Genomic DNA, 24,956 nt, shown 5'->3' with positions numbered 1-24,956 from the left:
GCAAATTATGCTTTCTCTAGGTGGAAGTTGGTCGTGTTTCAACCCATACTCTAAAAAGTCTGACATCCCTTACAGAGTATACTGTTGCTATTTTCTCCCTGTATGACGAAGGACCATCTGAACCACTTACTGGCAGCTTTACCACAAGTAAGTATTGCCGAACTTTTGAAGGCTTTCCAAGAAGAATTTTTATACTCTTACTTTACTGGAAAGTAAGACCAGTAAGTGTCTCTGGCTGTGAATTCAGATATATGGAATGCTTTCTGTTATTTTCATTGGAGTTTTCGGCTTCTTTGCTCCCCTATTATGGGGCCAATTGCATCCTTACTCATGGGAGTAATCTCTTGACATCATGAAAACATTTGTGTGGATAAGGTTCATTTCTTAAGTCTTTTCCACAATCAGCCATTTTAAAACATCTTTTATTGCGATTAGGTAGTAAAGCATTTGTCTCCCCAGCTTTCTGAAGCATCATTCAGTGTGATGGCATTTGTCTTTCCAGCTGAAGTGTGATGAGCTTTGAATCACACATTTAATCAATGAACTACCTAGGCAATAAAGGGTAGAAGCTTATATACATACAGAGAAACTGGAACACCAAAAGGAGAAAATATAAGACATTTAAGGCTCCTGTAGTCCGTTTAGCACAGTTATAGTTTCTGTAACTGTAGTTCTGCATTAAACAAATGGCTGATGACAGTTATTAATGCTTTCCAAAATAACAATGGGAAGAGAAGGACTTTGAGGAAGGAAAGAGAACCATGAGGTGGAAGAGGAAGGAGAACATACATGTACGGAACAAGAGGGTGATACTTACATGCAAACTGCAAATGGAAATGCACATAGAGTGTCTGGAAAGGGCAGAGATTGGGACTTTGCTTTGAGGCAGAGGAAAAGAAAAGAGCATGGTGCACAGAGCTCTGAGCAAAGGACAGGGACTGAGGGTTGCATGGAGCTCCTTCAGTGGAGAGAGGACAAGGAGGCTTGTCCAGTTAGAGTAGATAAAGAGCATGTATTGGGCATATTCCCCTCCCCCAACTACAAAACCACTTCCCTAAGTACAAATAAGTGTGCAAAGAATTCTGTAGTGCCTTTGTTATCTGCCTTCCGTGTTATACTCTTTGTAACAAACTGCAAGTAAAATGATACGTGCTTGATGTTGCCATCTATGCAAGTCTCAAAGAATAATTTACTCTCACTTTTCTTTTGCATAATATTTTTCAGAAAGAGTTCCAGCTCCCCAGCATTTGGAAATTGATGAAGCATCAACAGATAGTTTTAGGGTCAGCTGGAAGCCCACCTCATCAGATATTGCTTTTTACAGATTGGCATGGGTTCCTTTGGACGGGGGGGAATCTGAAGAGGTGAGTTGCCTTGACTTTCTGAGAGTGTGAAATGGAAGAGAGAATTCCATTCTGAGGACACCTATGCTGCAACTTTTGCCAATTAAATATGGCCAATTGACTTACAGAAAAATCTGCCCCACTGCAAAGCTATCTAAACCAAAATCAAACCAATATTCCAGTTCTTTTTGAAGAGGAAGTGAGGAAAGAAGAGATCTTTTGTGAATAATCAATCTAATCTGTAATGTGCCAACTGCCATAGAACCAGCATTGCTGTTTGATGCTACTTCAGCTTTTAGAGGTTCATGTTCTTCACTTTGCTGTGAAGATGATAACGGTAGCTGAGCCACAGCAGCGATATCCTCACATAAGGCTCCACATTTGTCTAATGTGCTGGCCACAGTAAAATCGCGTGTGAAGCCTTAGTTATGTAATGTTACAAAGAGAAAAGTTTACACATAGTTAATTTATTAGATTGTTCCTTTTTTCCTCGTTACTATTCTCTCTCTTTTGCCCCTTCGTACTGTATTTTTTGCTCTAGGCCCTTGTGTGTCTTCTCCATAGTGCCATTTTCATCAGTCTGAATTTTTAAATGATTTTTCATCCCTTTAGCTTTTCCTATTTTATTCTCTTTTTCCAAGTACAAAAAGACAGACACTTTCTCTCCCTTTCCCAAATTTTCATCTTTCGTAGTCTGTCTCATTTCCTCTTTCCCATTCTTTATTTACTCATTCTTTTGGCTTCTTTTGTACTCCTCAATCTTTAATGACTCTCTCAAACATCTGGCTCTCTTGGCATCAGCACTGTGAAGAGAGGCCACATCTGCAAACTGTTTATCTGGGTACAGAACTCAGTGGGGAAGATGACATTTCCTACCTGGCCCTAGGTTTCGTGCATCATTTTGTCATCCATTAGGGCAGAAAGCAGTCATTGCAGCTTAGGTTATGTGGCATTTTTTCTGTAAATTTAGCTTAGCCTAATTCTTTCCTCCCTAGCAAGAGGCAGTCATGCAAGAAAGAAAGAAATTACAGAGTGAGCAGGGAAAAGAAGGAGTTGGCAGATGAGTGAGTGGACACAGGTCTTCCCCTAGCATTTTCTCCTGCAGTAGATGAACTGATTTGTTTCTGTTTAAGTTCCAGTGAGTACCTATCAGTGAATCACTTTAAGCCATGTGCATTTTTAAGTGAGATTTATGATATCTGTGTTCTTTGAGTGTGAGAATAAATGATCAAGAAATATTTGAACTGTTAATGTTCCACTTGTTCATTGTATTCACTAAGAACTGCTGGAGGCCCTAATATTTTAGTACGTTGAAATATTAAAAATACTCGAGCTGCTTTCTTGTTCTCCTTGCATCACCCCTCTAATGGGGTCAGGCCTAGGACAGCACAATACCTCCAGGCTGTTGCCTCTTTAAGCTTCTTTCCCAGCTAAGTGATCAGTCATGCAGAGAAACGACATGCACTCCCTCTGTCTTTCTCCGAAGACCCAACTTGCCAATTAGCTGAGTGGGGTCAGGGGGCGATGGTGAGAGTTACACACCTCTTGGCTTACTTCACCTACACTATTGATGGGTGAGGAACGTTTAGTGGGGTGTTAGTGCTAAAAAGCCAGAATAAATTTAAGAGTGACCTTTTATTTCTAGGTTACAGTAGAGAATGCATGCTGTTATACTCATGTGCTTGTTACTATTCTTGCTTCTGTTATTTGTCCTCTCCATTTGAAAGTTCAGCACTTTGTGTTCTTTTTTTGTGGTCTTCTCTGTGGGCTAAATTAGCAGGGAGTGGAGGGTGATGGAAGTGATGCTTCAGAAAGTATGCCAAAGTTATGTGTGAGATAGTAACTATGTATAGATATTTTATAATGATTTGATACATGACTAGAGGCTCTGGGGAATTGGAAAGGAAGGTATTACTTATACCTACTTAGTATACAGCTAGACTTACTCAAGCTTGTTTCTGAAATTTTCTCAAGAAAATCTGTGCCAGAAAATGTGCAGCGTGGGATGCCTAATTCATTACTTGATAGTTGTAGAAGGCATGGCCCCAACTCATTTCTTTCTGCTTTTGTTTTCTGTATCTGAGTTCAGAAGGTCTGTGATCGTTTTATGGGTGCCTCTTCCCCAGGATCAACTCAGGAAATCTCCTGTGGGAATTAAAAGAATAAAGTGTGATTCACTGTTTCTGCAAACCGCTGTAGTAGATTTTATGCAGCACATATCTATTGTTTGATTTCCATCATAAGTCTTACTTTGATTCTGTGTATGCAGTGGCCACCATTAAAAACTTGCCAGTGGTAACCCAGAGAAAGGTTGTTTTATTGTAGTATATGTCTGCGTAACCTAAAAACTATTTCCAAAACCAGTCAGCCCATTTCACCAGAATTACTGCTCAGGCTCCTTGCATTCTGCTTTACAGTCCCTTTAGCTCCAACTCCTGCCCATCTGTTGATCCCTTCCAATAAAATAAATGAAACACACAAAAATCTGAAGTTAAACCTTCTGCTTACAGTTAACATTGCACATGTGAATCTTCTGCTGCTGCCATAGGTAGAAATAAGGAAAATTACTATTTAAAACATCACATCGTATAGCAAACTTCTCATCAGCACATCCCCTCTAATCTCTAAGTTTGCAGCAAATGTTCTTTCAAGTCGCATTCAGATGTGTGGAACCATAACTCAGATTATAATTCTGGTATAGAAACAGCATTTTGTAAGGCTGTGGAGATGCTGAATACATTTGTCATAACAGTGCTTGAATGGCAGAAATATGAATGAAAGTTAATCTACCCTGTGATGTTGCTTTCATTGATGAATGCTTTGAATTTTAGTGATTTTCAAATGAAATGCATATGGTCACCGTTAGCAATTAATTAGTTGTGAGTGAAAGTATAAGACTACACATTAGAATAATCAAGCCAGCCACAAAATAATAAATAAATTTTAAGCATTCTTAACAGTTTTTTCCAGATGTACTCTGTGATACTTTTTATTTCAACATAGCTAATAAATTCTTTGGGCAGATCTGAGTGTAGATTTCATTTATTTTAAAGGAGAATCCATTTGTCTTCTTTCATTTCAGTCAATTCATATAAATTAATCGAATGCAGAACTGATTTTCTTTAATCTTGCTGTGTTACTTAGGTTGTCATAAGTGGAGACACAGACAGTCATGTTATTGAGGGTTTGTTGCCCAACACAGAATATGAAGTTTCTTTGCTGGCAGTTTTTGATGATGAAAGTGAAAGTGAAGTGGTTGCTATTCTTGGAGCTACATGTAAGACAAACTCTTGATTGTAATTTTTAGAGATGTTTAAGTATATTTAAATTTAATGCATATATCTTATATTTAAAATATAGTCCATCTTTGGGTAGCTATAATCTTGAAGAATGTGGTGGTTAGCACCAGGGCTTTGCTGACTGTATTTTTTGCTTTTCTTATTTAATATTATGTGGTAGATGGCATTGAATCAAAATGATGGTTTGGCTCCCTATCTGAGCTGTGGTATTAATAACCTTTGGATCTGGGTAGATATTCTTCCATCCTACTTTTCAATATTTAGTCTTTGAACAGGGTTCCTTATGAGAAGATATATTAGATTTGGGGGTGGGGGTGGGTTTAAATGTTTTAAAGTAAATAATTTACAAGAATTTCATTTAAGATGTTTGGCATTTACAGTATACCTTTTTCTTTCTTATTTATGTAATCTATACTCACTAGAGGTGAATTCACTCTTGGCTGAAATAGTGGTCCAAAAAGCTTACATGGGCATCCTGTGACATTAACATGGAAGTAACAAAGATAAAACTTGAAAATCACGTACAGTGTATTTTATAGTTTATAATTGAAACAGTGGCCAGCATTTCAGGTAGATTGCTCTATCCATTCTCTTTTTATGGATAGTGACTTGGTTAGTAAACAACTACATTCTTCACGTGTAAATTAAAAAAATTTATTTGGTTCTTAGTAATTTAATTGCAGGCTTAATCTTGAACCTTCTGTTAAGACAAGAAGCCCTTACCCATCCAAATAATGCTGATATTGCCCGGTGTTGCTGAGTGTACTTTCTGTTTTTTACTTGGACAGAAGTGGAGCACCCTTAAAAAGTTTTCAATTTAATTAATCTGACAACCTTAACAAATGGTCAAAGTGGAAGTCATTATGCATAGTTCAGCCAGAAATGTGGGAAACCATATGCATTCTTATTTAATTGTACAGTTTATAACTATGTCTTATCTGTAGATCTAAGTGCTAATCCTGCAAATATATGTGCCTAAAGTAAACTAAATGAATAGTTCCCTTGTAGTCTCTGAAATGCCTGAAGTGTGTGGGATACTTGGAGGTGTGAGCACATAGTTTCATTGCCACTGTTAGAAATACAAGATAAATACTGTGACTTCCATGTCTTGTTGAATTGTTAGTGAACTGAGTATTGTTTTTCAGTTGCAAGGACTACCACAATACCTACCACAGTGACTACTACCAGTACCACAACTTCTAAGCCCACCACAGCAGGTAAACAGAGCAAATGTCAACAGTTTAAATGCTGAATGCAAAGAGCTAAGGCTCCCCCCAAGCACACCGAGATCTAGGGGCAGAGAGCTGTGATACTACCAAGGAGCGGATATAACCCCAGTTCCTGATGGCCCATGTGGTCAGCGCACTGCCATGGCAGATCTTGTGGAGGTGTAGAACCCAGGCAAGGGACATCACCGGTGAAAGGCACACACTATCGCGCTCCTGCACCACCCTTCTGCGTGGGGCCAGCTTCCTGCACATGCCATGTGTGGATGAGGAGCCAACCTATAACACAGCGTAGGGACTCTGAATGATACCGGCAATATTATGTAGGAATACAGAGACTAATTTGGAAAATTCAGCTCTCTCTTCTCTTCCTCCTCATAAATATGAGCTTGGAAACTCTTCAGAATTTTGTTTAGTTTTGAGGGTTCTGTTTGTTTTCCCTGGAATTAGAAAACTGACTTTTAAGGATCAACAGTTCTGGATTATTTATCTTCTGTAGCATTCTAGCTGCAGTGGAGTTTTGATTATTCTAAAGCTCCATAAGCCAAGTAATATAAACAAAGCAGATGGGGTAATATATCTTAATGGCAGTATAGGATAACTGTTATTTTATTAAATGGTTAAAGTTTTTATGTTATTAAGCCCAAGTATGACTGAACTGTATGGGTTTGCCCCACCATGGGTCTGCAGACCCACCATGACCCTAGTAGAGCTTGCAGCTACCTGGTGATAATTAGCACAATTTTAAATCTAAAAATAGAGTTGAGAAAATATTAATTAAATTATTTTTGGCTTTAGTTTTTCGAACAGGAATCAGAAACCTTGTTATAGATGATGAAACGACCTCAAGTCTGAGGGTGATATGGGACATTTCAGATTACAATGTTCAGCAGTTCAGAGTGACCTATCTCACTGCAAAAGGTGACCGTGCTGAGGAAGCGGTAAGAATGGTCTGTATGGGTTTTGTGAATGGCTTCATAAGCTTGAAAAGTTTGCTAATAATTGCTAAGGCATAGTCTTTCCTTATATGACACTCCTGTTGCAATTAGTAAAAGATCCACGTTTGGTATTACTGTGAGATTGAACTTCAAAGTTTTAATCGTATAGCACCTGCTGCACTGCAGGCAACAGCAGTCAAATGTGAGATCAAGGCCCAGTTACAGAGATGTTTAAAGAAGTCATAGTTAAAAGACTAGCTGCCTGTCCTCTTTTTCCTGTATTTTTAAAATTTATCTAAGTTTTTGGGGTTTTGTTCATTCTTTGTTTTTGGGATTTTTTACTCCTAGGCCTTTTTCTATCCTGAGATTGTGTTTTAAGAACTCTTAAATGTTTGTACAGAACAATCCTCCTTCCCTAAAAGTCTCATTGTATGCTAAAGCAATGTAATTAAAGTTCAAATGCAGAGTTTTCATACTGCTCGTTAACCTGAACATGTCACAATAAGGACAGCACTTTTTAATCTAAGTGCCTAAGAATATTTATTATTTTTCTAACACCATGTGATGATCAAAATTAAAATTGTCTTACACAAAGTTTCTGGTGATCAAGATTTTGGAAAATACTTGAAAGAATGAAGAGCACTACATGTACTCTTTTGTGCGTATAGCAAATAATTAAAAAAAGAAGCCCTAGCTGTATTATTTTAAGATTTCACAATTTTTGAGATATTTTGAGAATTCTGGGAGGCCAAGTGCCTTTTTTTTTTTTTTTTTTTTTTTAAATATTGGGGAAATCTTAATATTGCAGTGCTTGGTTTCCACGAAAATGAAGTCATAAAATTTTGAGATAGCTCTATGCAGATACACTTAAGAGATTAATTGTATAGTTCAAGGTTATTTTCTTAGTAAATAGCTCAGAATGCAGAAATCATTCTCCTTCTGTGTCTGTTGTGACTCCCTTCTGGTCATAGAACAGTTATATTGAAAATATGAGATATTCTTTTTGATGTCTAGCAGCTGACATTTTTAGCCGTATATCAGACTATATCAATAAAAAATATTAAAAGGAGTTAGTTGAATATCTTTTTTCTAGAAAAATATGAATCAGTCCTTTTTCATTTTGAAATTAAAACATCTTTTATGAGACATCATTGGTAGAAAATCACTTTTTAGCCATCTCTTTCAACTGTAATCTGAAAATGAACTTTCAATGTAGCAGTTCCTTTTGGACTGGAAAACATGCTTTATGAATTTACCTCGACTATATGATAGTATAGTATACAATACAGTGGCAAACTTGCACAGCGTAATGGCACAAATTGTACTGTTCTGACAATAACTGAAAGTTTCTGAAATTCAGATCCTAGATTTACTGTTTCAGCTCTGGGAAGCTTAATCAAATTCAGTTGGATGACATAAATGTAGTTCTGTTTTAGTATTCAATGACTATTATTTTAAAAGGAAATTAAAACTGTAGGAAAAGTATTCAAATTCTGGCTATCAGAAGGATATTAGAGTTGACTCAAAAGTTTATTAAAGAAAATTATAAATTTGTAAGATTAGGTAGGTATCTTGGCTCTAATACCACAAATTATTTAATTTTAAATACACTCTCAAGTCTTATTATCTTTGGTCACAATTCAGCAAACAGATTAACCACATGTTTCATCTTTGAAATTAATCACGTGCATAAATACTTTACTGAATAAGGAATGACGTAAGGTTATACTTAAAATTAAGCACATTTCAAATGGAAGGAATGTATTTTATCATGTGGATTCAAGCACCTGAGAGGAGCAACACAGATGTCAATAAAATGACACAGACGTTCAATTTTTAGGGGAGTGTTTATATGTTTAAGCAGAACCCAAAAGTTTTGTGAATTTGGGCTTAAATATACTATAGCGTGACAATTCTGTGGTGGATGCTTAAGTTTTTTGGCTCTGATTTCAGTGATATAAATTTCAGTTACTCCTCCCTTTCCATAAAAATATTAATAAGCTTTTTAATCCTTGATGCAATTGGCTGAAAATCAGAGGCTAGAAAATGTAATATAATACTTTTCACTACAGAAAGGTCAAGCCCTAAATTGCATGTGTGTTCTTGGGTGTGCTGTACGTACTGGAAGGATCACATTGTTTTTCTTCCTCAAAGCCAAGAATGTTTCTCACTGCTGAAAACTATATTTTTCTGTAAAAGATCTCTGATGTGCACATGTGGAAAAGAGAGAGTTCTCAATGCTTGCATCCCCTTTCCTAAAAACCAAAAAAATTGGTGGTTCTTTTTTCAGAAACTTGCTTTGTGTGTTTTGAGTATACGTATGGAAGAGTTTAGTGTGGGAATCTTTCATGCACATGTATTTAGATAGTTTTGTCCAGTTTTGATCAATGAAAGAAGTACTTTTTTGACAAGTCTCAGCACCTGGGTGTACTAGATTAATTTCCTTCTGTGTATCACTTGCCAAAATTAGAAGTAGCTTGAATGTATCCTGGAGCGTTAAAACTGCTGAGAGCTTTCTTGTCTGAGTATATGCTTCAGAAAATTTTGCTCTGCCATCATCACATGCATTAGTCTTCTTTGAAACAACAAAACACTTTTAGGCTCAGTTTCTGCTTTTTCCCCTTGAGTTTAAAGGGCTTATAGGTCTCTCAGCTTCTTGCCAAATATGTGTGGTTACTGGCTCAGGTGATAGATTCACACAACGGACACGGGCCAGAGAGGGCCCAAAATATGAGGTTGGACCTTGGGACTATTGCTTCCAACATCATCACTTCAGAGCACAGGTTTGGTGCAGAAAACATAGGACTGGTTTCTCTTTTTTACCATGTCTACTCCATGTGCTAGGTAGCTCCCATTCAGGCTTTGGAGGCTCTCTGAGATTAAAATTTTACTGATAAGTTAAAAGATTGCAAGGCTTTACTTGGGCACCTCTACCACCACTGTTGTGATACTAGTTTTTGAGGCCCTGGCTAAAATATAGCAATCTATTGAAGAGTTTCAGAAATAGCTGCTTATGGGGAGACCTTGTACTGTATTAAAAGAAGCAGTGCTTAATTCAGCGGGTTGAAACATTTGCTCTAGCACACCCAAAACTGCCTGGAGGGATTTCTACAGCTTCTCTACTTCTACCAGGTTGCCTGGTTGGACTTCTGCTGCAGATCTTCCATGTTTCATGGCAGTTTTGGATCCTCTGCTATTTGTGGGATGTACTCCTACTTCCTCTCTTTCATTTCCTTGTCCCCAGACTAGCTGCAGATGGGACAAACATGTTTTATTCCTGCTTGCTCAGTTCATACTTCCCCATGTCCTGAATTCTTTTTCCTTCCTCCCAGGGAAGGATTTTCTGTCCCCAAAGAACATAACAATCAACCTTTATTAATGGGCATAGCTTTGGACAATCATATTCATGTCAAGAACAAATACAATGAGAGGATTTATTTTGTCTGTACAGTAAAACTGTCTAAGTATTAACCATCCATATAGTACCAGTGGTTTATGGAGCTGTACTGGCTCATAGGTTTAATGTAAAACTGTGTTATCTCATAGGCACATTCTCCTTTTTATTTTACTGAGGTATAACTAGTAGATCTGTTAAAAGGGTGGATAATTTAATTATTTTATTTTACCATAGAGCATCAGAAATATTTAAAAATGCAAGCTATACAGCAATACTAGTGGAATGTGGTGTCAGAGATCATGTAAGATATAAAAAGTTTTTGGCCCTAGTCATTAAGCTTTATTGTTTCTGTTTTTCTGACCACCCAGGTAATGGTGCCTGGGAGACAAAACACTCTTCTGCTTCAGCCTCTGCTGTCTGATACCGAATATAAAGTTACCATCACTCCCATCTATTCTGATGGGGAAGGAGTCAGCGTCTCAGCTCCTGGCAAAACTCGTAAGTACAAACTTTCTGCTTGTCTTTGGCCAGGATATGCATGAAGAAAGGCTTACTCTTTTGGCCTTTTTTCCTTGGCTATAGTAATATATTTTAGTCTAAATGCAGGCATATTTTGCATGACTTACATGACGCAAGCTTTATATTAATCTCAGTTCATTGATTTATAAACAATGGGTTGCTTCTAATTGACAAATTATATTTTATATTCAAATACTGTGAGTTTGCAGAAACTTGTTGAGTAATAAAGCTGGTAAGTCCTTGATAGATAGCCCACCAAGGACAAGCCAACTAATGCAGAAAATAAAGTAAACAATGCCTGCTGGGATAGTATCAAACTGACCATTGTACTGTTAGATTTTCTTTTGTGTGAGATCATTACTTCCTAAAGGTCATTAGAAATGCTGCTGAACTTTTTATAAAAGTGATTGCATTATCTCTAGAGTTCTGACCAAGTACCAAAAGATTACTCAGCTGTAGCTTAAGTTCCCTCTCTACTGTATATTGGTAAAAAATCATCTCATTGTGCACTGCTAGTCATAATAGTGTAATTTTATTGAATTATTCTCCTAATTTACGTAATTTCTGCTTAAATTGAAGTGCTATGTGTGCAGACACTTAAATCACTTGTAAATCATTCCTTTTGATTCCATTTGAAAGCGTTAAGTGTTCACAAGAGCATGATTTATACATTAAAATCTTTAGTGCACTTGGATTGAAAGAAACTGTATAAATAAAAGATAATTGTCTCTGAATTGTCTTACATTCTTAAAAAAAAGTAGGGACAAAGTTGGGAATTAATTTGAAAATTCATTGTAATTCATTATAAGACTTGCTTTTCAAGGCCCAGGATAGTGTTCTGGGCGATGGCAGGGGGCACGGGATATGTTTCCAGCCATCCAGTGGTTGCTTCCACCATTGTAAGCACATGGTGTTTTCCTTGGCAGGTTTGTGGGAGTATGATATAGTCAATCTGCCAGGCCTCCCCATATTTATATTTCAGCCATCGTCCTCCAAGTTCGTAATTAATTCTTGGTATAACTTTCTTAAATATATCAACATTAATCCACTGATGTAATGTCAAGGATGAAGTTGATTAAAGGCTTTCATCCTGGCAATTTTACCTGTAAATCTGAGAGTACTGGGTATCGCACTATTTTCATGTGCATGTCTTGAGTTTTATGCATGTGCTTGTATGAGATAAACTTGTAAAAGCTCAGTTTGGTTTCCTTTTAGTACCCCTGTCTGCTCCTAGAAATTTACGTGTCTCAGATGAATGGTACAACAGATTACGTATCAGTTGGGATGCCCCGCCATCACCAACAATGGGTTACAGAATTGTCTACAAACCTATCAACAGTGAGTTTTTAAACTGGGTTTTTTTTTTCATTTGTTTTTGACTGTACAATGTCTTGACATCATCTCTTGCTGAATTTTGTACTTAAATCTAACAGCTGCAGTTACAGCCTTGAAAGTGCTATTAACTTAGGTGTCTCAGGTTTTGAATATCAAAGTTTCATAGTAACGGAATGATGCAGGTTGGAAGGGATCTCTGGAGATCATCTGGTCCAACTCCCTGATCAAAACAGGGCCAGCTTGGAACAGGTTTTGCTGGACCTTGTCCAGTCGAGTTGGTAATATCTCCAAGGATGGAGATTTCAAAACCTCTCTAAGCATCTGTTCAAGTTTTTGACTACCCTCACTGTGAAATTGTCTTTCTTAATATCTAATAAAAATTTCCTGTGTTGCAAATTTTGTCTATTTTCTCTTACCATCTTCCTGTTTGCCTCAGAAGACATTCTGTCTCTGTCTTCTCTACACCATCCCAATAGGTAGGTGTAGGCAGCAGTAAGATTCCCCCTTAGACTTCCCATCTTAAGGCTGATCAAACCCAACTCTTTCAGTCTGTCCTTTTATGTCATTTTACCATGACACTCTCTATTTATTTCAGAGACTACCTTTGCTCTCTTCCTGTTCCTCTCTTCTGTGTTCTCCTATTCTTCAACTTCCTTCCCCTCACAATACAAACAAAATTTTAGTTTCCTTGACTTTTACTCCCACTCTACACCTCCCAAATACTTGACATTTTATTCATTGCCCATTTTGTCTGTGCTGCACCCTTTGCCCACCTGCACATTGCAGCTAGACAAGGGACCCGAGCTCCTTCAGTTTTCTTTAGAAAAACACAGTCCTCTGTTGAGAGTGAACCACAAATGTGTGACCATTAAGGGACTAAAATACTGTCCAAAGACAATTCTGTTGCCTGGTTTCTGAACTGTGTCCAGAACAACTAAGAGAGGTGACAAAGGAGCTGTTTGCTGTTCTGACTTGGGAAAGTTTTATTCTTTTCTATTTTCATTATCATTTTTGCACAGTGTTAAATGATGCTGTTGTATAAGAACCCCTTAGGGACTGTATTGCTGGCTGGCATCTGCTGTCCCCCCCCGTTGGTCCTGGCACACCATCAAACTGAGGAGATCTTTGGCTGCCTATTTAGGGCAGTAGTAAGTCACTGAAGCAGAACAAAAGGGTCTTAACAGATGCCAGTGTCTAGCCCTGCCTTAATGAATCCCACTGCTGAATTTCCCAAGTGTGGTGTGGCTTCTACCCATGCAAGGACTGAGCAGAGAGTCTTTGTTTTTGTGTATGGTAAAAAACCAAAAAGGCAAAAAAATAGCAGTAACTTTAGGAGCACATGTAATTTTGGATGTGTCTTAAGATTTGTTTTAACTACCTGCTAATTCAATGGATGAGCAAATGATTTTCTAATTTATTTCATTTTTTGCAGTTCCTGGTCCTGCGTTGGAGACCTTTGTAGGGGATGATATTAATACCATTCTCATTCTAAATCTCTTCAGTGGAACGGAGTACAGTGTTAAAGTATTTGCTTCATACTCAACAGGCTTCAGTGATGCCCTAACAGGCGTAGCCAAAACCTGTAAGAATGATTTCATGCTATTCAGATCTCTACAGGCTGTTTTTCACTATAACTATGGCTTTGTGCAGCTCCCTGAATAAATTTTCACGTGGAAGACTTTCTCAGTTGTGTGCAAATTGTTTTCCTGAAATGAAAGTCTCTTTTTTTTTTTTTAATCAGACTATATCAGGCTTCAAAATAATCTGCTGGATGTTAGCAAGACAGGGGTCATAAAGCAGATGTTGTTATTTATCAGCCAAACATATTTGCCTAGTAGTAGATATAAATCTCCTTAATGGAAAGTCTATTTAGTCTTTTTTTTCCTAGCTCCATATATATAACATGATTTAGTCTTTATGTATCTAAAGCTCAATTTTAAATTAGACTTTAACAGAAATATTGCTGTTATAATGATATTTTTATATTACTTGTAGAAACTGAATTTTTCGCAGTGTTCATTATTTAGTCTTCACTAAATTGACTTAAGTTCCAAACTTTTCGTCTAAAGATTCACTTTTTTTTTTCCTTCCTGTTTTGGATTTTCTTGACATCATTTTTTTTAAGCAGCTTTTGAAATTATTTGTTAAAAATGAATTGGCACAAGTGGTTCACTGTAATTCTTGTGTCATTTTGTCTTGTATGTCTTATTACAGGCATAAGTCTAATTTTCTGGTATTTAATTTTCAGTGTATCTGGGTGTGACAAATTTGGATTCCTATCAAGTCCGCATGACTAGTCTCTGTGCGCAGTGGCAGCTTCACAGACATGCTACTGCATACAGGGTAGTTATAGAATCGCTTGTGGGTAAGTTACTAAATCATTCGATATGCAGCTACAGCCTAACCCAGAGAATTGCATTGCATAAGTTAAGAAATTGTATGCAGCTGGACCTGTAGACTGGCTCCTGAAATACTGGAAATGATGGACAGAAGAGAGTTGTGTACACATTGAAAGTTTCAGGAGTAGAAGTAGCATTCCTGTCCTTTTATGTCAAACAGATGTTGATAACTTGTCCTTTTTATGGGAGGGAGTTTTATCTATCAGTAGAAGATAGGTGATTACCTGAGTTTTTCACTAGTGTGAGGGACAGAAGATGGATAAAGGATGAACCGAATACATCTAAAATTGTAAATAAACCATCAGTGATAGCTCTGTAGGATTAGGATGGACATGAGAGGAGGGCAGAAGGGTAGGGAAAGCTCTGATTGAATCCAGACCATGCTCACAGAGTCGGAACAGCATCCAGTTTTGTCTGTTCTCATTCCGTTGATTGTTAATCATAGCTTGTAGTAATGTTACTCATCTGGATAAACATGAGATATTTTTATGTGGCAACACATGGTGTCTTGATGCTTTTAGCACTGACCTCGTAGAAGGTGATTTACAGCCTCTTCCATCTCACTGATTCTCAGGTGTAGCCAGAAGAGGTTATGGAGAAGTCACTATTTGTGCAAACTAACTCTCTTATCCCCAGTACACATCAGTGATCTTTTGAATGCTGACAAATTAAAAGCTTGGATAACTTGACAGAAGTGCAGTTAATAACATTTAATGGGATCTATCAAAGGTATCATGAAAAATAATACTAATTTGGTTGCAAAAAAATAATCATCTTTCTGTGGAATGGCAAATGGATGGTGATACAGTTTATTTGAAGGCTTGGAATACAGACAAGCTGTTCAGAAAGCAGAGATCTTGGCTGGCAGAAGACAGGACAGATTTCCTTCTCATCTGGGAGCTAGCCAACATTCTGCTTTCATCATATAGAACTGCCAGAATTGTTTCAACTGGGCCAAAAGAGCCTAAATGTGAGCCGAACAAGCTAAAGTGTGAACAATTGCTTCTTATTAACATCTATCATGAAGGGTTTTGATTGTCAGGTTGGGTGTGTGTCTTGTTCAGGCAGTAATCAATTATTTTCATACCAATGTAACACCTCCTGATAAGCATCAGGTGTTTTTTTCCTTGGCAGTGAATGACTGTTTGGCATTTTTGGTATATACTCTGTAAAATGTAAGATCAGTTGCTTGTATTTCACTTCTTTCTGCTACAGATTATGAATTGTACTGAAGGTTTTCTTATTATTAAAATATGCCTTATGCTATTTCCAGTACCCAGGCTTTTTCCATTGTCAACATGTTTTCCAATTCAGAATTTAGCAGAATTAATTTCGGAACCCTGTAAATACTATTCCTTAACCAACTTGTTAAGTGGTTACTAGTGGAAGCTGGAATACAACATGTAGTTCAGTCTCTCTTGCAATTACTAAGCACATTACAGATGTAGAATTACATAATGCAACAGTTCCTCATTAGACTCTGATAATTTAGGACAAGATCCAAAGCCTGTTGATGACAGTGTTAGTGACTTTTGTTAAATTCAGTGCATGGGGTGAAATTAATCTTTTTTCCTGCAGATGTCTGACACATTCCTCAGCTCCTACTTAATATGAAGGATGAAATGTTACAGAGACCTCTGCACAGAAGTGAATTTCCAGAAATAAGGCAGCATGTAGTTTATTAATTTACTTGCCCTTCATCTGCTGTCATGTCCCCTTCTTATTTCAGACTTAAATTACATTATTCAATAAAACAGTAAAGAAATGTTTTAATTGTTTCTTTTGTAATTCCAGATGGGAAAAAGCAAGAAGTAAATCTTGGTGGAGGGACGCCTAGACATTGTTTCTTTGAGCTAATGCCTGGAACTGAATATAAAATCAGTGTTCATACACAGCTTCAGGAGATAGAGGGCCCTGCTGTAAGCATCATGGAGACAACATGTGAGTAAAATAGATCAGAGTTCAGCCAGCAGAGATAATGCTTGATTGCTTCTCGTGTTTTGCCCTTTTCCCACAGATGTGCTATTCCTACGCAGTTTCCTTTAGCTGAGTTTTTAATTTTTCAACTACATTGTCACTCCTCCACAGAGGTGCAGGATTCTTACACCACTGCTGTATATTACTTGTGAAGTCACATTCACCAGCTGTATTGGACTTCTTAATGAGAATGAAACAGGGAGGATGGTTTAGCTTTCGTCATAAGAAGTCCCACTAGGGGATACTCTGAAAATCTGTGACTGTGGGGAAAAACAAAAATCCAGAAGAATGAATCAAACAGAGAAACAGGGAAAGTGTTGTATGCTGCAGCTCTTGTTATTTAGTAAAATTTCACCAGTGTCTGAGTAATTTACAGTTAAATGGGACCTCGATACCCAATCTACTTATGTATTTTCAAACCAACCAACCAACCAACCTTTTTATTATTATTCTCAATAACACAAGGCAGGCAAAAAAATCCCTCACAGTTGTTTATGAAGGCAAGATCCTGCTCTCATGAGTTCAAAATATTGCAAAACAAAATACAGGATGAACAGAATGAATATCTTAACATTATCTTTCTTTCTTCGAGTCCATTTTCAATCTCAGTCATACCCTTCTTCTCATACGATATCACTATACACCACAATGCTGTTACCCTTCTCTCAGAGTAGATAATGTTTATAATTGTCCTCTTCAAGTGAACCCTCCCACACTTATGGTTTCACATAGGAAAAACTTGCACAGGTGCATGACTCCACTTCTCAGTTGTCCAGGGCTCATTCTCAGAGCAGTGAGGAACAAGCCAAGCTTCTCCTGCTTTTTGGAGGAATGCATTTTGTGTGCTGTGCAGTTCAGGGTGTTAAGAGACATAAGGAAGAACACAACTTGGCCTACATGTCCATTTGAGAAAGATGGTTTGTAATGCAGACAAATTATTGTATCACCTCAGAAGAAAACACTCTTCAGGGTGACCTGTACCTCTCTGGTGCTTAGAGAACAGCCTTTCAAGTCACCTTACTGCAGCTGTGACCCTTTCTAAATGGGTCTGGTCCTGGTCTGTCTGTGGCCATGGAAGTCCTGGGCATTAGTTTCTTGCAGGTGTTTCAGAGTCTTGGCCCTTTCTCATGTTGAAGCCAATGGGAAAACCCACATCAGTTGCAATGGGAGTCAACTTGGATGTGGACATGAGGCTTGTAATGAATCCTGTTTGCACTAATACTTCCCAAAGATAGGTGCCTTTTCTGAAGTTGTCATATCTAACTCTATCCATTGTCTATAAACGTAACATATATTATAGCAAATAACAAGTATAGTCTTACTTCAAGGAATGATTTTCTGTCACCTGTGGCTTCTTATGCTAATTGCATTGAAAAAAATTGGAAAAAATGCCCTTGAATGAAAGCAGAAGCTTTTCCTCATAGACAGTTGTGGAAGTCAACACATGTGCATGTTATCTCTGAGAATTCAGCCAAGACTGTATTGAAATGCACTAAATAGAGCTCTTGCATTCAGCAAAGCTGTCAATCAGTGATCATGTATTCAGCTAGGTTTCTGGGAAGTTGTCATTCCAAAGCTTATTTTCAGAAGAAGGATGAGACAGTTTTCAGAAACTCTGTGTAGTAACCTTAATAGAAGTTGCTGCAGGCAACAAAGCCACAGTCCTGTACAGTTGTGGTCAGAACTGTGTTTCTAGCTGGAAACATGACAAGGTCTTCCACCAAATTCAGGAAAATCTTGATCAGGGCAGGCTGTGATCAGCTCTGAGTGCAGGCACTGGCTTGCTTTTGCACTGTCTCTTTGTATTTTGGATTGCAGGACTAATATCTTCTTCCTTCCAGGGTGGGTAGAGACCTACTTTCTGTGACTAAGGACTGGTTGTGGTCAGAAAGGAAAAGGATGCTGATTTTTACAAAATTAATTATGGATACTAGGTCAAGAATAGGGCTACCACATGGTCTACTACACTGGGGAAACCCAAAAAGGGGCAGTTCGAGTAGTAGTTCAGTTGTATCATTGTATCATTCATGCTGAAATGCAGCCATTAATTGCTCTGTAATAGTACTATCCTTTTTCAGGTGGTCGGTAGAGAAGGATATTACACGTACACACTCACCTACATTTCTCTCCAGTTGCATAACTGCTTGATTAGAGAGAACGAATTTTAAATGTGGAGATGAGTAGAAAATGCTGTGTTTGATATAGATAAGATATATCGGCCTCCAAAGCATTTTTTAATATTCCTTCCTTTTATTCTCCAGTACCATTTCCAACTCAACCGCCAACAACACCTTCAACACCACCTCCACCACCTACAATCCCTCCTGCAAAAGAGGGTAAGTGCTGCATGTGTGGGTTTATAATAATTTTAAGGTGTTGATGCAATGTTTTTCTGCTTCTGACACTATTTTAGACCTGTGGGGATCAGATTTCAAAATGCATTTGCTACAGCGACACTGTTAAGGCAGCTGGCTTAAATTTAATGAGCCAAAAATCTGACATCATTATTGTATTGTTGAAATTTGCAGAAAGGAGGGTTAATATGTGTGGGATTTTCTTTTTCCAGAACTCCTAAACCATACATATTTTGCAACTGAAGCAGACATCCCAGGGTAATTAAACTCCTGAAGCAGCATGATTTTTAAAAATATGTCTACTTTAGGTAATGAGAAAAGTGTTGGCCATGTTCAGTCACTTCTCTTTAAATGTAGACTTTCTTCTATTTATCATTTAAACATGTAGTGTTTTGTACGGAGTCTCATAAATATTTCTGTGAGGGGAGCATTATTGTTGGAGGCTGAGAGTCAAATCCATCAGCTTGAAGTTGGTGGACCAAACTGACATATAGTAATTAAGAATGTATTCCATAAGTACAGGAAAAAAAGACCTTGTGCGTGTTTTAGAACTGCATAGCAGCAGATTTTTTTTTTTTTTTTTTTTTAATCCAAGGAGTAATCAACAGAAAACGAGAAATACAGGTACGTATCTTCCTGTCCCATTCTCTGAATTTAGATGAACATTTTTCTTCAAGATGAAATACGTTGAAAAACATAACTTTGCTTTGAGACTGTTCGTTTCTGACCCCAAGCAATAGACTTGGATTCTGTAGAGCGTTGAAGGTTTCCAGTTCCAATGAAAGAGTGAGCAACTTGGGTAAGCAGGTGTACAGCTCTGCAGGCCATTTTGCATAAGAACATGCTGAAATAAGATGAGATGGGGGAAACCTGCATTGCTCCTAAATAGTGCAGTTAAAGGGGTGAGCATTAGGCACTACAGAGCTTAGGGTAACTTTTTGAATGGACTAGTTTCCCCCTGGGAACCTCCACCATTGAGATTCTCTCATCTTGCTTACTGTGTCATGCTAGGAGTCTGGGATTGTATAAATTCATGTGTGACTTTACTTAACAACCTAAATAAAAATAAAAATGGTTAGCCAGATTTTAAAGAACAGTTATGGCCTTGAAGTGTATTCTGTGATAGGATCTGTCAGTGCAGACCATTCACCCCTTGCAGAGCTCAGCTGGTTCTACACCTGCACTGAAGTCAATGCCAGCAGGTCTGTTTGCTAAAGCATTATTAACTAACATTAAACAAGGGCTTTTCATGACAGTTGCATTTTCTTGAGTGATTTATGAGATTTCATGAGGAGTTGAGGCATTGCTCTAATTCCAAAATACTTGCTTTTCTTTCTCAGTGTGCAAAGCAGCCAAAGCTGACCTAGCGTTCCTGGTGGATGGGTCATGGAGTATTGGAGATGAAAATTTCAATAAAATAATTAGCTTTCTCTATAGCACTGTTGGAGCTTTGGATAAGATTGGTCCTGATGGAACGCAGGTAATCAACATGTAAAGAGACAGAGGGCACGTGGACTTGACAGGGTATTTTAGACTAGCACCAGAAGTGAAATGAATCAAAAAGTAATTGACATCATTTCACAGTTATTTTGAAATACAAACTGCTTTAGGACAGCTTTTTTTTTCAATATCTTCTTTTATACACACCATATGGTGAAATTCACGATATGAATTTTGCTGGCATGAAGGCTAAGTATCATTTCAGTCTCCTCTAAATCATTCTGAGATTTAAGTTGTGTTAAATATTTTTGGTATTGGTACTCACTGTGGTGTTTATTTCTAAATAAGCTAAAAAAGGCATTGATAAGGAAAATTAAAGGGTCATTTATTTAAAATTACATGCTCTACAGAAACTACAGTGCTTGAAATAAAATATAGTATTTACAATGATTGTTCTATTTCTGTATTTGTTTAGAGAAATGTTTGAATCTGCTCCAGAAAATATTATTGGTAAATATATTACCATTTTAAGTGTTACCTGTATAATATGCAGTTTGGGATGGCATTGAAAATTATTTTTAACTTGTCCAAACCCTGAAGAATGCTCAGTTTTTACTGTTTCTTGCTATACAGCTGTTTTCCCAGAATATAGTCCATGGTGCTTCAGAAACTTATGCACAAGCTTAAGCTTAAGCATGTGAATAGCTCCTTGTAAATCAGGGCCATCACTTATAGAATATGAAGTTCAATATATGGTTTTGTGAGTTGTAGGGGTTTCGCGTATAGTATTGAAATACAGGGTCTGGACTCATGTAGCATCATATTTGGGAGAGGCAGTATTTCAGAATATGTTCTTGCATCTTTCTATTACTTGCTTCAGTATTGCTTCCTAACTTAAGTTACTTACATGCAGCTATTAATTCGTGGAGACTGAATAAAGTCCTTGAAGTTCTGTGTCTGAGTAACGGTACATGTGTGAGCAGCTGTGACTAGGATTTTGCTTTTGCCAAAGTGGGTATTACTTTTGTCATCCTGTTTACTGCAAAATGAAACCAGAAAGTGTTAGGTGGTTGCCAAGGCTGCAGAGAGTAAAATTAAACCTTATTTAGTGAAAGCTTCTTAGAGAAAAAAAATCCTGGCTTCAATTTAAGGATGAAGCAAAGTTACAAGATAAATCCTTGTTTTAAATGTGCTGATTTGCTTACTTTTTGCTTATACACTGAGTGATGCTTTAGTAATGAACACATCCTCTGTGTGCACAGGTGGCAATAATTCAGTTCAGTGATGATCCCCGGACAGAATTTAAATTGAATGCATACAAAACAAAAGAGACTCTTCTTGAAGCTATTCAGCAAATAGCCTACAAAGGAGGAAATACAAAAACAGGTGAGAAAGGTCATGATTATGATATGCACGTTTTCTCCCTGCTACTCTCTGTGCAGTATTTCTTTCCCGTTTGCTAAGTGGTTTAATATATCAGTGCAAAAACAGTGAGAACATGGTATCTCCACACTGGAGGTGAAAGGTTGGACTTTGAATTTAGAAAATCTTCGTAATCTGCAGTTTAAACCCTTCACCCCCTACTGCTGGGTATTCACCCCTCTGACCAACAGTGATGTCAAGGATCAGGGAGGAAGGGAGAGAGGCAGCTAGGCAGAAGTGAATGACTTTGGGGATTGTGGAAGGTGGAATGGGGAGTAATATGAAATCAGCTTGGCAAGTGGAAAAGTGGGAGGGGAGAGAAGGTGGGAGGGAGCTTGCAGAACATGTAGAAAACAGTGGACAGAGTGGAGGGTCTGTTTGGTTGTAAGCCAGGACAGTTAAGCCTCAGTGGTATGTTTAAGACTGGGCTGGGGGAAGATGTCTGTTAACTGAATGTAGTTACATTTTAATTAATCCCTTAAGATAGCTCTCTGATGTGAAGAAATTAAAGATGAATGCTGAAAGGGTTAAAATCTGTTTTAGTTGGAAACCATATGTTTTATTATTCTCAGACTGCACAGAAATTTCTTGCAGCTGTTGCATTGCATCCAATCTCAGTGGTACCAAAATAACACATTTTCTATTTACTCAAGAAAATGCTACAGTGGCACTTTCAGTTGTTACCTGGACTGTGCCCTACAATCCGGTAAGGGAAGATTGTGTTAACTCTAAATACCCTTTCCCACACATGTCATGTTCTTCATCTTCACATTCTGGATTGAAAAACAGATGGCTGAAGCCATCAAATTTTCAAAGGTTAGGGTCAAAATTAAACTTTTCTAAACCTCTATTTTAATAACTACAGAATGCACTGATTTACAGACTACTCAGAACCCAACAGATTTCTCTTTTTATCGATGTCTAACATATGATATGAGAAGCCAATAGAAATTGGACTTATGTCACAGTGAAAGTATGTTGTCAATTTTTTCTGTTTCAGGCAAAGCCATTAAACATGCAAGAGAAGTCTTGTTTACTGGAGAGGCAGGCATGAGAAGGGGCATTCCAAAAGTTTTGGTTGTCATTACTGATGGGCGATCACAGGATGATGTGAACAAAGTCTCCAGAGAAATGCAAATAGATGGTAAAATGTGTAGTTTTAAGAACTATCCGCATTTTCCTTTTTCTCATTAATTATAACTATGTAAATGTGGGCATGAGATAAGGATAACTTTTGCTCCAGGAAGATTTCCAAGTTTAAAGAAAAGAGACAGTAATTGCTGAGAAACTCAGAATATCACTAGGATATGGTTAGATTCTACATTTTTTTTTGGTGATCAACGCTATTATTTTTCATTCTGGTGCTAAAATCATGTATTAGTCCTGAGAATCTGGACTGTCATCTATGAAGTGTAGTCTTGTGGTTATCAGCAAACTGAACTGTTTTGTTTTCTATACAAGAGGTCCTTTGAAAATTCTTTCATATGTTTTTTTTACTGGTTCTGATCTGTTCTCATGTTACACTGATTACCTTTAGGAATTTTTTTTAAACCACTAATTTTAGAGCTTTAAGCAGCCACACAGTGTTGTGAGTATAAGCATAAGAACTGAGTCAGTTGTTGAAGTGTCTGATACTGAGGTTTGTATCAAAACCCAAAAGGCACAGTGTGCCGCATGGAACAAAACTAAAGGATGGAAGAAAGAAGGTATCATCCTTTTAATGTGAGGAGATCTAAGAAGAAATTACATTTGTGCTTTTTAATTTGCCTTTAGACTTTGGCAGCTATGAAGTTACCAGTGTATACTATTGATTCCTGAAACCCAATGCAATCGTTGAGCTTGGCTGCCTGCTTGTATTATTGCTAGATGCTGAGTGCAGTGCCTTCCTAAATAAAATCATATCACAAAATAGTGGAGCATGCATAACTTGTTTTAAGTAGCAATCAAGAAAACCCTGTATTGGTGAATAAATTGGAGTCTATGTCTAAGCTGAACAAAAAATGTTCAACTGTCAGGTAAGTCTTGCAGTTGCCTTATTAACTATTAGACTGGCAATGACCTCGAGAGGAGACGGCGTACGGTGGGGGTTCAGTTGCTGACTGGGATGTGCCACCTTGGACAAATGACTTCCTCTCTCCCATTTCCTCTTGTGCATGCTGTACGTTTAGGCTGCAGACAGGTTGGAGCAGGTACTGACTTGCATCTATGATAGAGACTGGCATGAAGAGGAGCTGATCTTGGATGAGACATGAAGATATTATTATAATATCAAAATATAAGTCAAAGTTTCATTATGATAAAAGCTCTGCAGAGGGTGATGAATGCCCCTGGGCCTCATTCAAACTTAAAGACAACATTGCTTGACCGGAGTAAATTCGGGACTGAACCATGCAAGAACAGTATATCCATTAAAATATTCAGCCTGATGTAGACAGGTTTTTTCTTTATCTTTTGAGGAAAGGAAAACGTTGAAAAACTGTTAGCTAGTTTGCTGCTCCTCAAACATATCAGATACAATTTCCACCTCATTTAAATCTTTGAAGTCAGGCTCAAGTTTCAAAATATATTCATGCAGAATATATAGAACAGATTCAACCAGTGCAGTTAAGTTGCTGATGAAATGAGAATGCATTTATTTCAGTGTTCACTCATCAGGCAGCAGTGACTTGAAAACTCTGATTAATATATGGCACAGAACAAAATCTATAAAAGACCTACAGGAAATTAATTTCTGTGCTTTGTATTTATGATATACTTGATACATGGATATTTTTGTGTGCATTACAGTATAACATAAAATTAGAAAAGCATTTAAACATATGCTAAAACTTTAAACAACTGAGTAGTCTTATATGTCTTCAAGAAAACACTTAAGCATTAACTTTAATTAACTGATTAAGCATAAATAGCCAAAAGAAATATCTCACAGAGAATGTATTACCTTTATTTTAGATTACATGCATGAATTTTACTGTGTTATAGGATAATAATAAAATTTCCACCATTGTATTTAATCAGGAAAGGAGCCAGTGCAAATACAGTTGTGTTCATATTGTATTTCCACTCTTTAAATGAATGACTCACAAGAGTGTTCTTTTTTGTTTTACAGGTTTCAGCTTTTTTGCTATTGGAGTAGCTGATGCTGACTATTCAGAGTTAGTTAATATTGGCAGCAAGCCCAGTGAAAGACATGTCTTCTTTGTGGATGACTTTGATGCCTTTACAAAGATTGAAGATGAGCTGATCACTTTTGTTTGTGAAACTGCATCAGCAAGTTAGCCATTTTGACTTATACTTGCTTCTAAAA

The 24,956-nt window shown here is 37.4% G+C and overlaps 1 protein-coding gene across 1 annotated transcript in view; it reads left to right on the top strand.

Moving 5' to 3' along the window:
- COL14A1 (collagen type XIV alpha 1 chain) overlaps positions 1-24,956 on the top strand; it is a 126,927-nt gene that overhangs the window by 55,417 nt on the left and 46,554 nt on the right. The window contains exons 15-29 of the mRNA XM_050915839.1: positions 21-147; positions 1,225-1,364; positions 4,488-4,620; positions 5,788-5,859; positions 6,667-6,809; positions 10,572-10,701; positions 11,938-12,060; positions 13,490-13,639; positions 14,306-14,422; positions 16,251-16,397; positions 18,695-18,769; positions 20,128-20,267; positions 21,490-21,613; positions 22,650-22,793; positions 24,759-24,923. Of these exons, the coding sequence (XP_050771796.1) occupies positions 21-147; positions 1,225-1,364; positions 4,488-4,620; positions 5,788-5,859; positions 6,667-6,809; positions 10,572-10,701; positions 11,938-12,060; positions 13,490-13,639; positions 14,306-14,422; positions 16,251-16,397; positions 18,695-18,769; positions 20,128-20,267; positions 21,490-21,613; positions 22,650-22,793; positions 24,759-24,923 (1,930 nt within the window). The remainder of the gene's footprint in view (positions 1-20; positions 148-1,224; positions 1,365-4,487; positions 4,621-5,787; positions 5,860-6,666; positions 6,810-10,571; positions 10,702-11,937; positions 12,061-13,489; positions 13,640-14,305; positions 14,423-16,250; positions 16,398-18,694; positions 18,770-20,127; positions 20,268-21,489; positions 21,614-22,649; positions 22,794-24,758; positions 24,924-24,956) is intronic.

The sequence above is a fragment of the Gymnogyps californianus genome, chromosome 2 (assembly GCF_018139145.2).
Source record: "Gymnogyps californianus isolate 813 chromosome 2, ASM1813914v2, whole genome shotgun sequence".
Classification (NCBI taxonomy): domain Eukaryota; kingdom Metazoa; phylum Chordata; class Aves; order Accipitriformes; family Cathartidae; genus Gymnogyps; species Gymnogyps californianus.
Note: the sequence above shows the minus strand (reverse complement) of the source record. Positions and strands in the feature narration are given on the sequence as shown.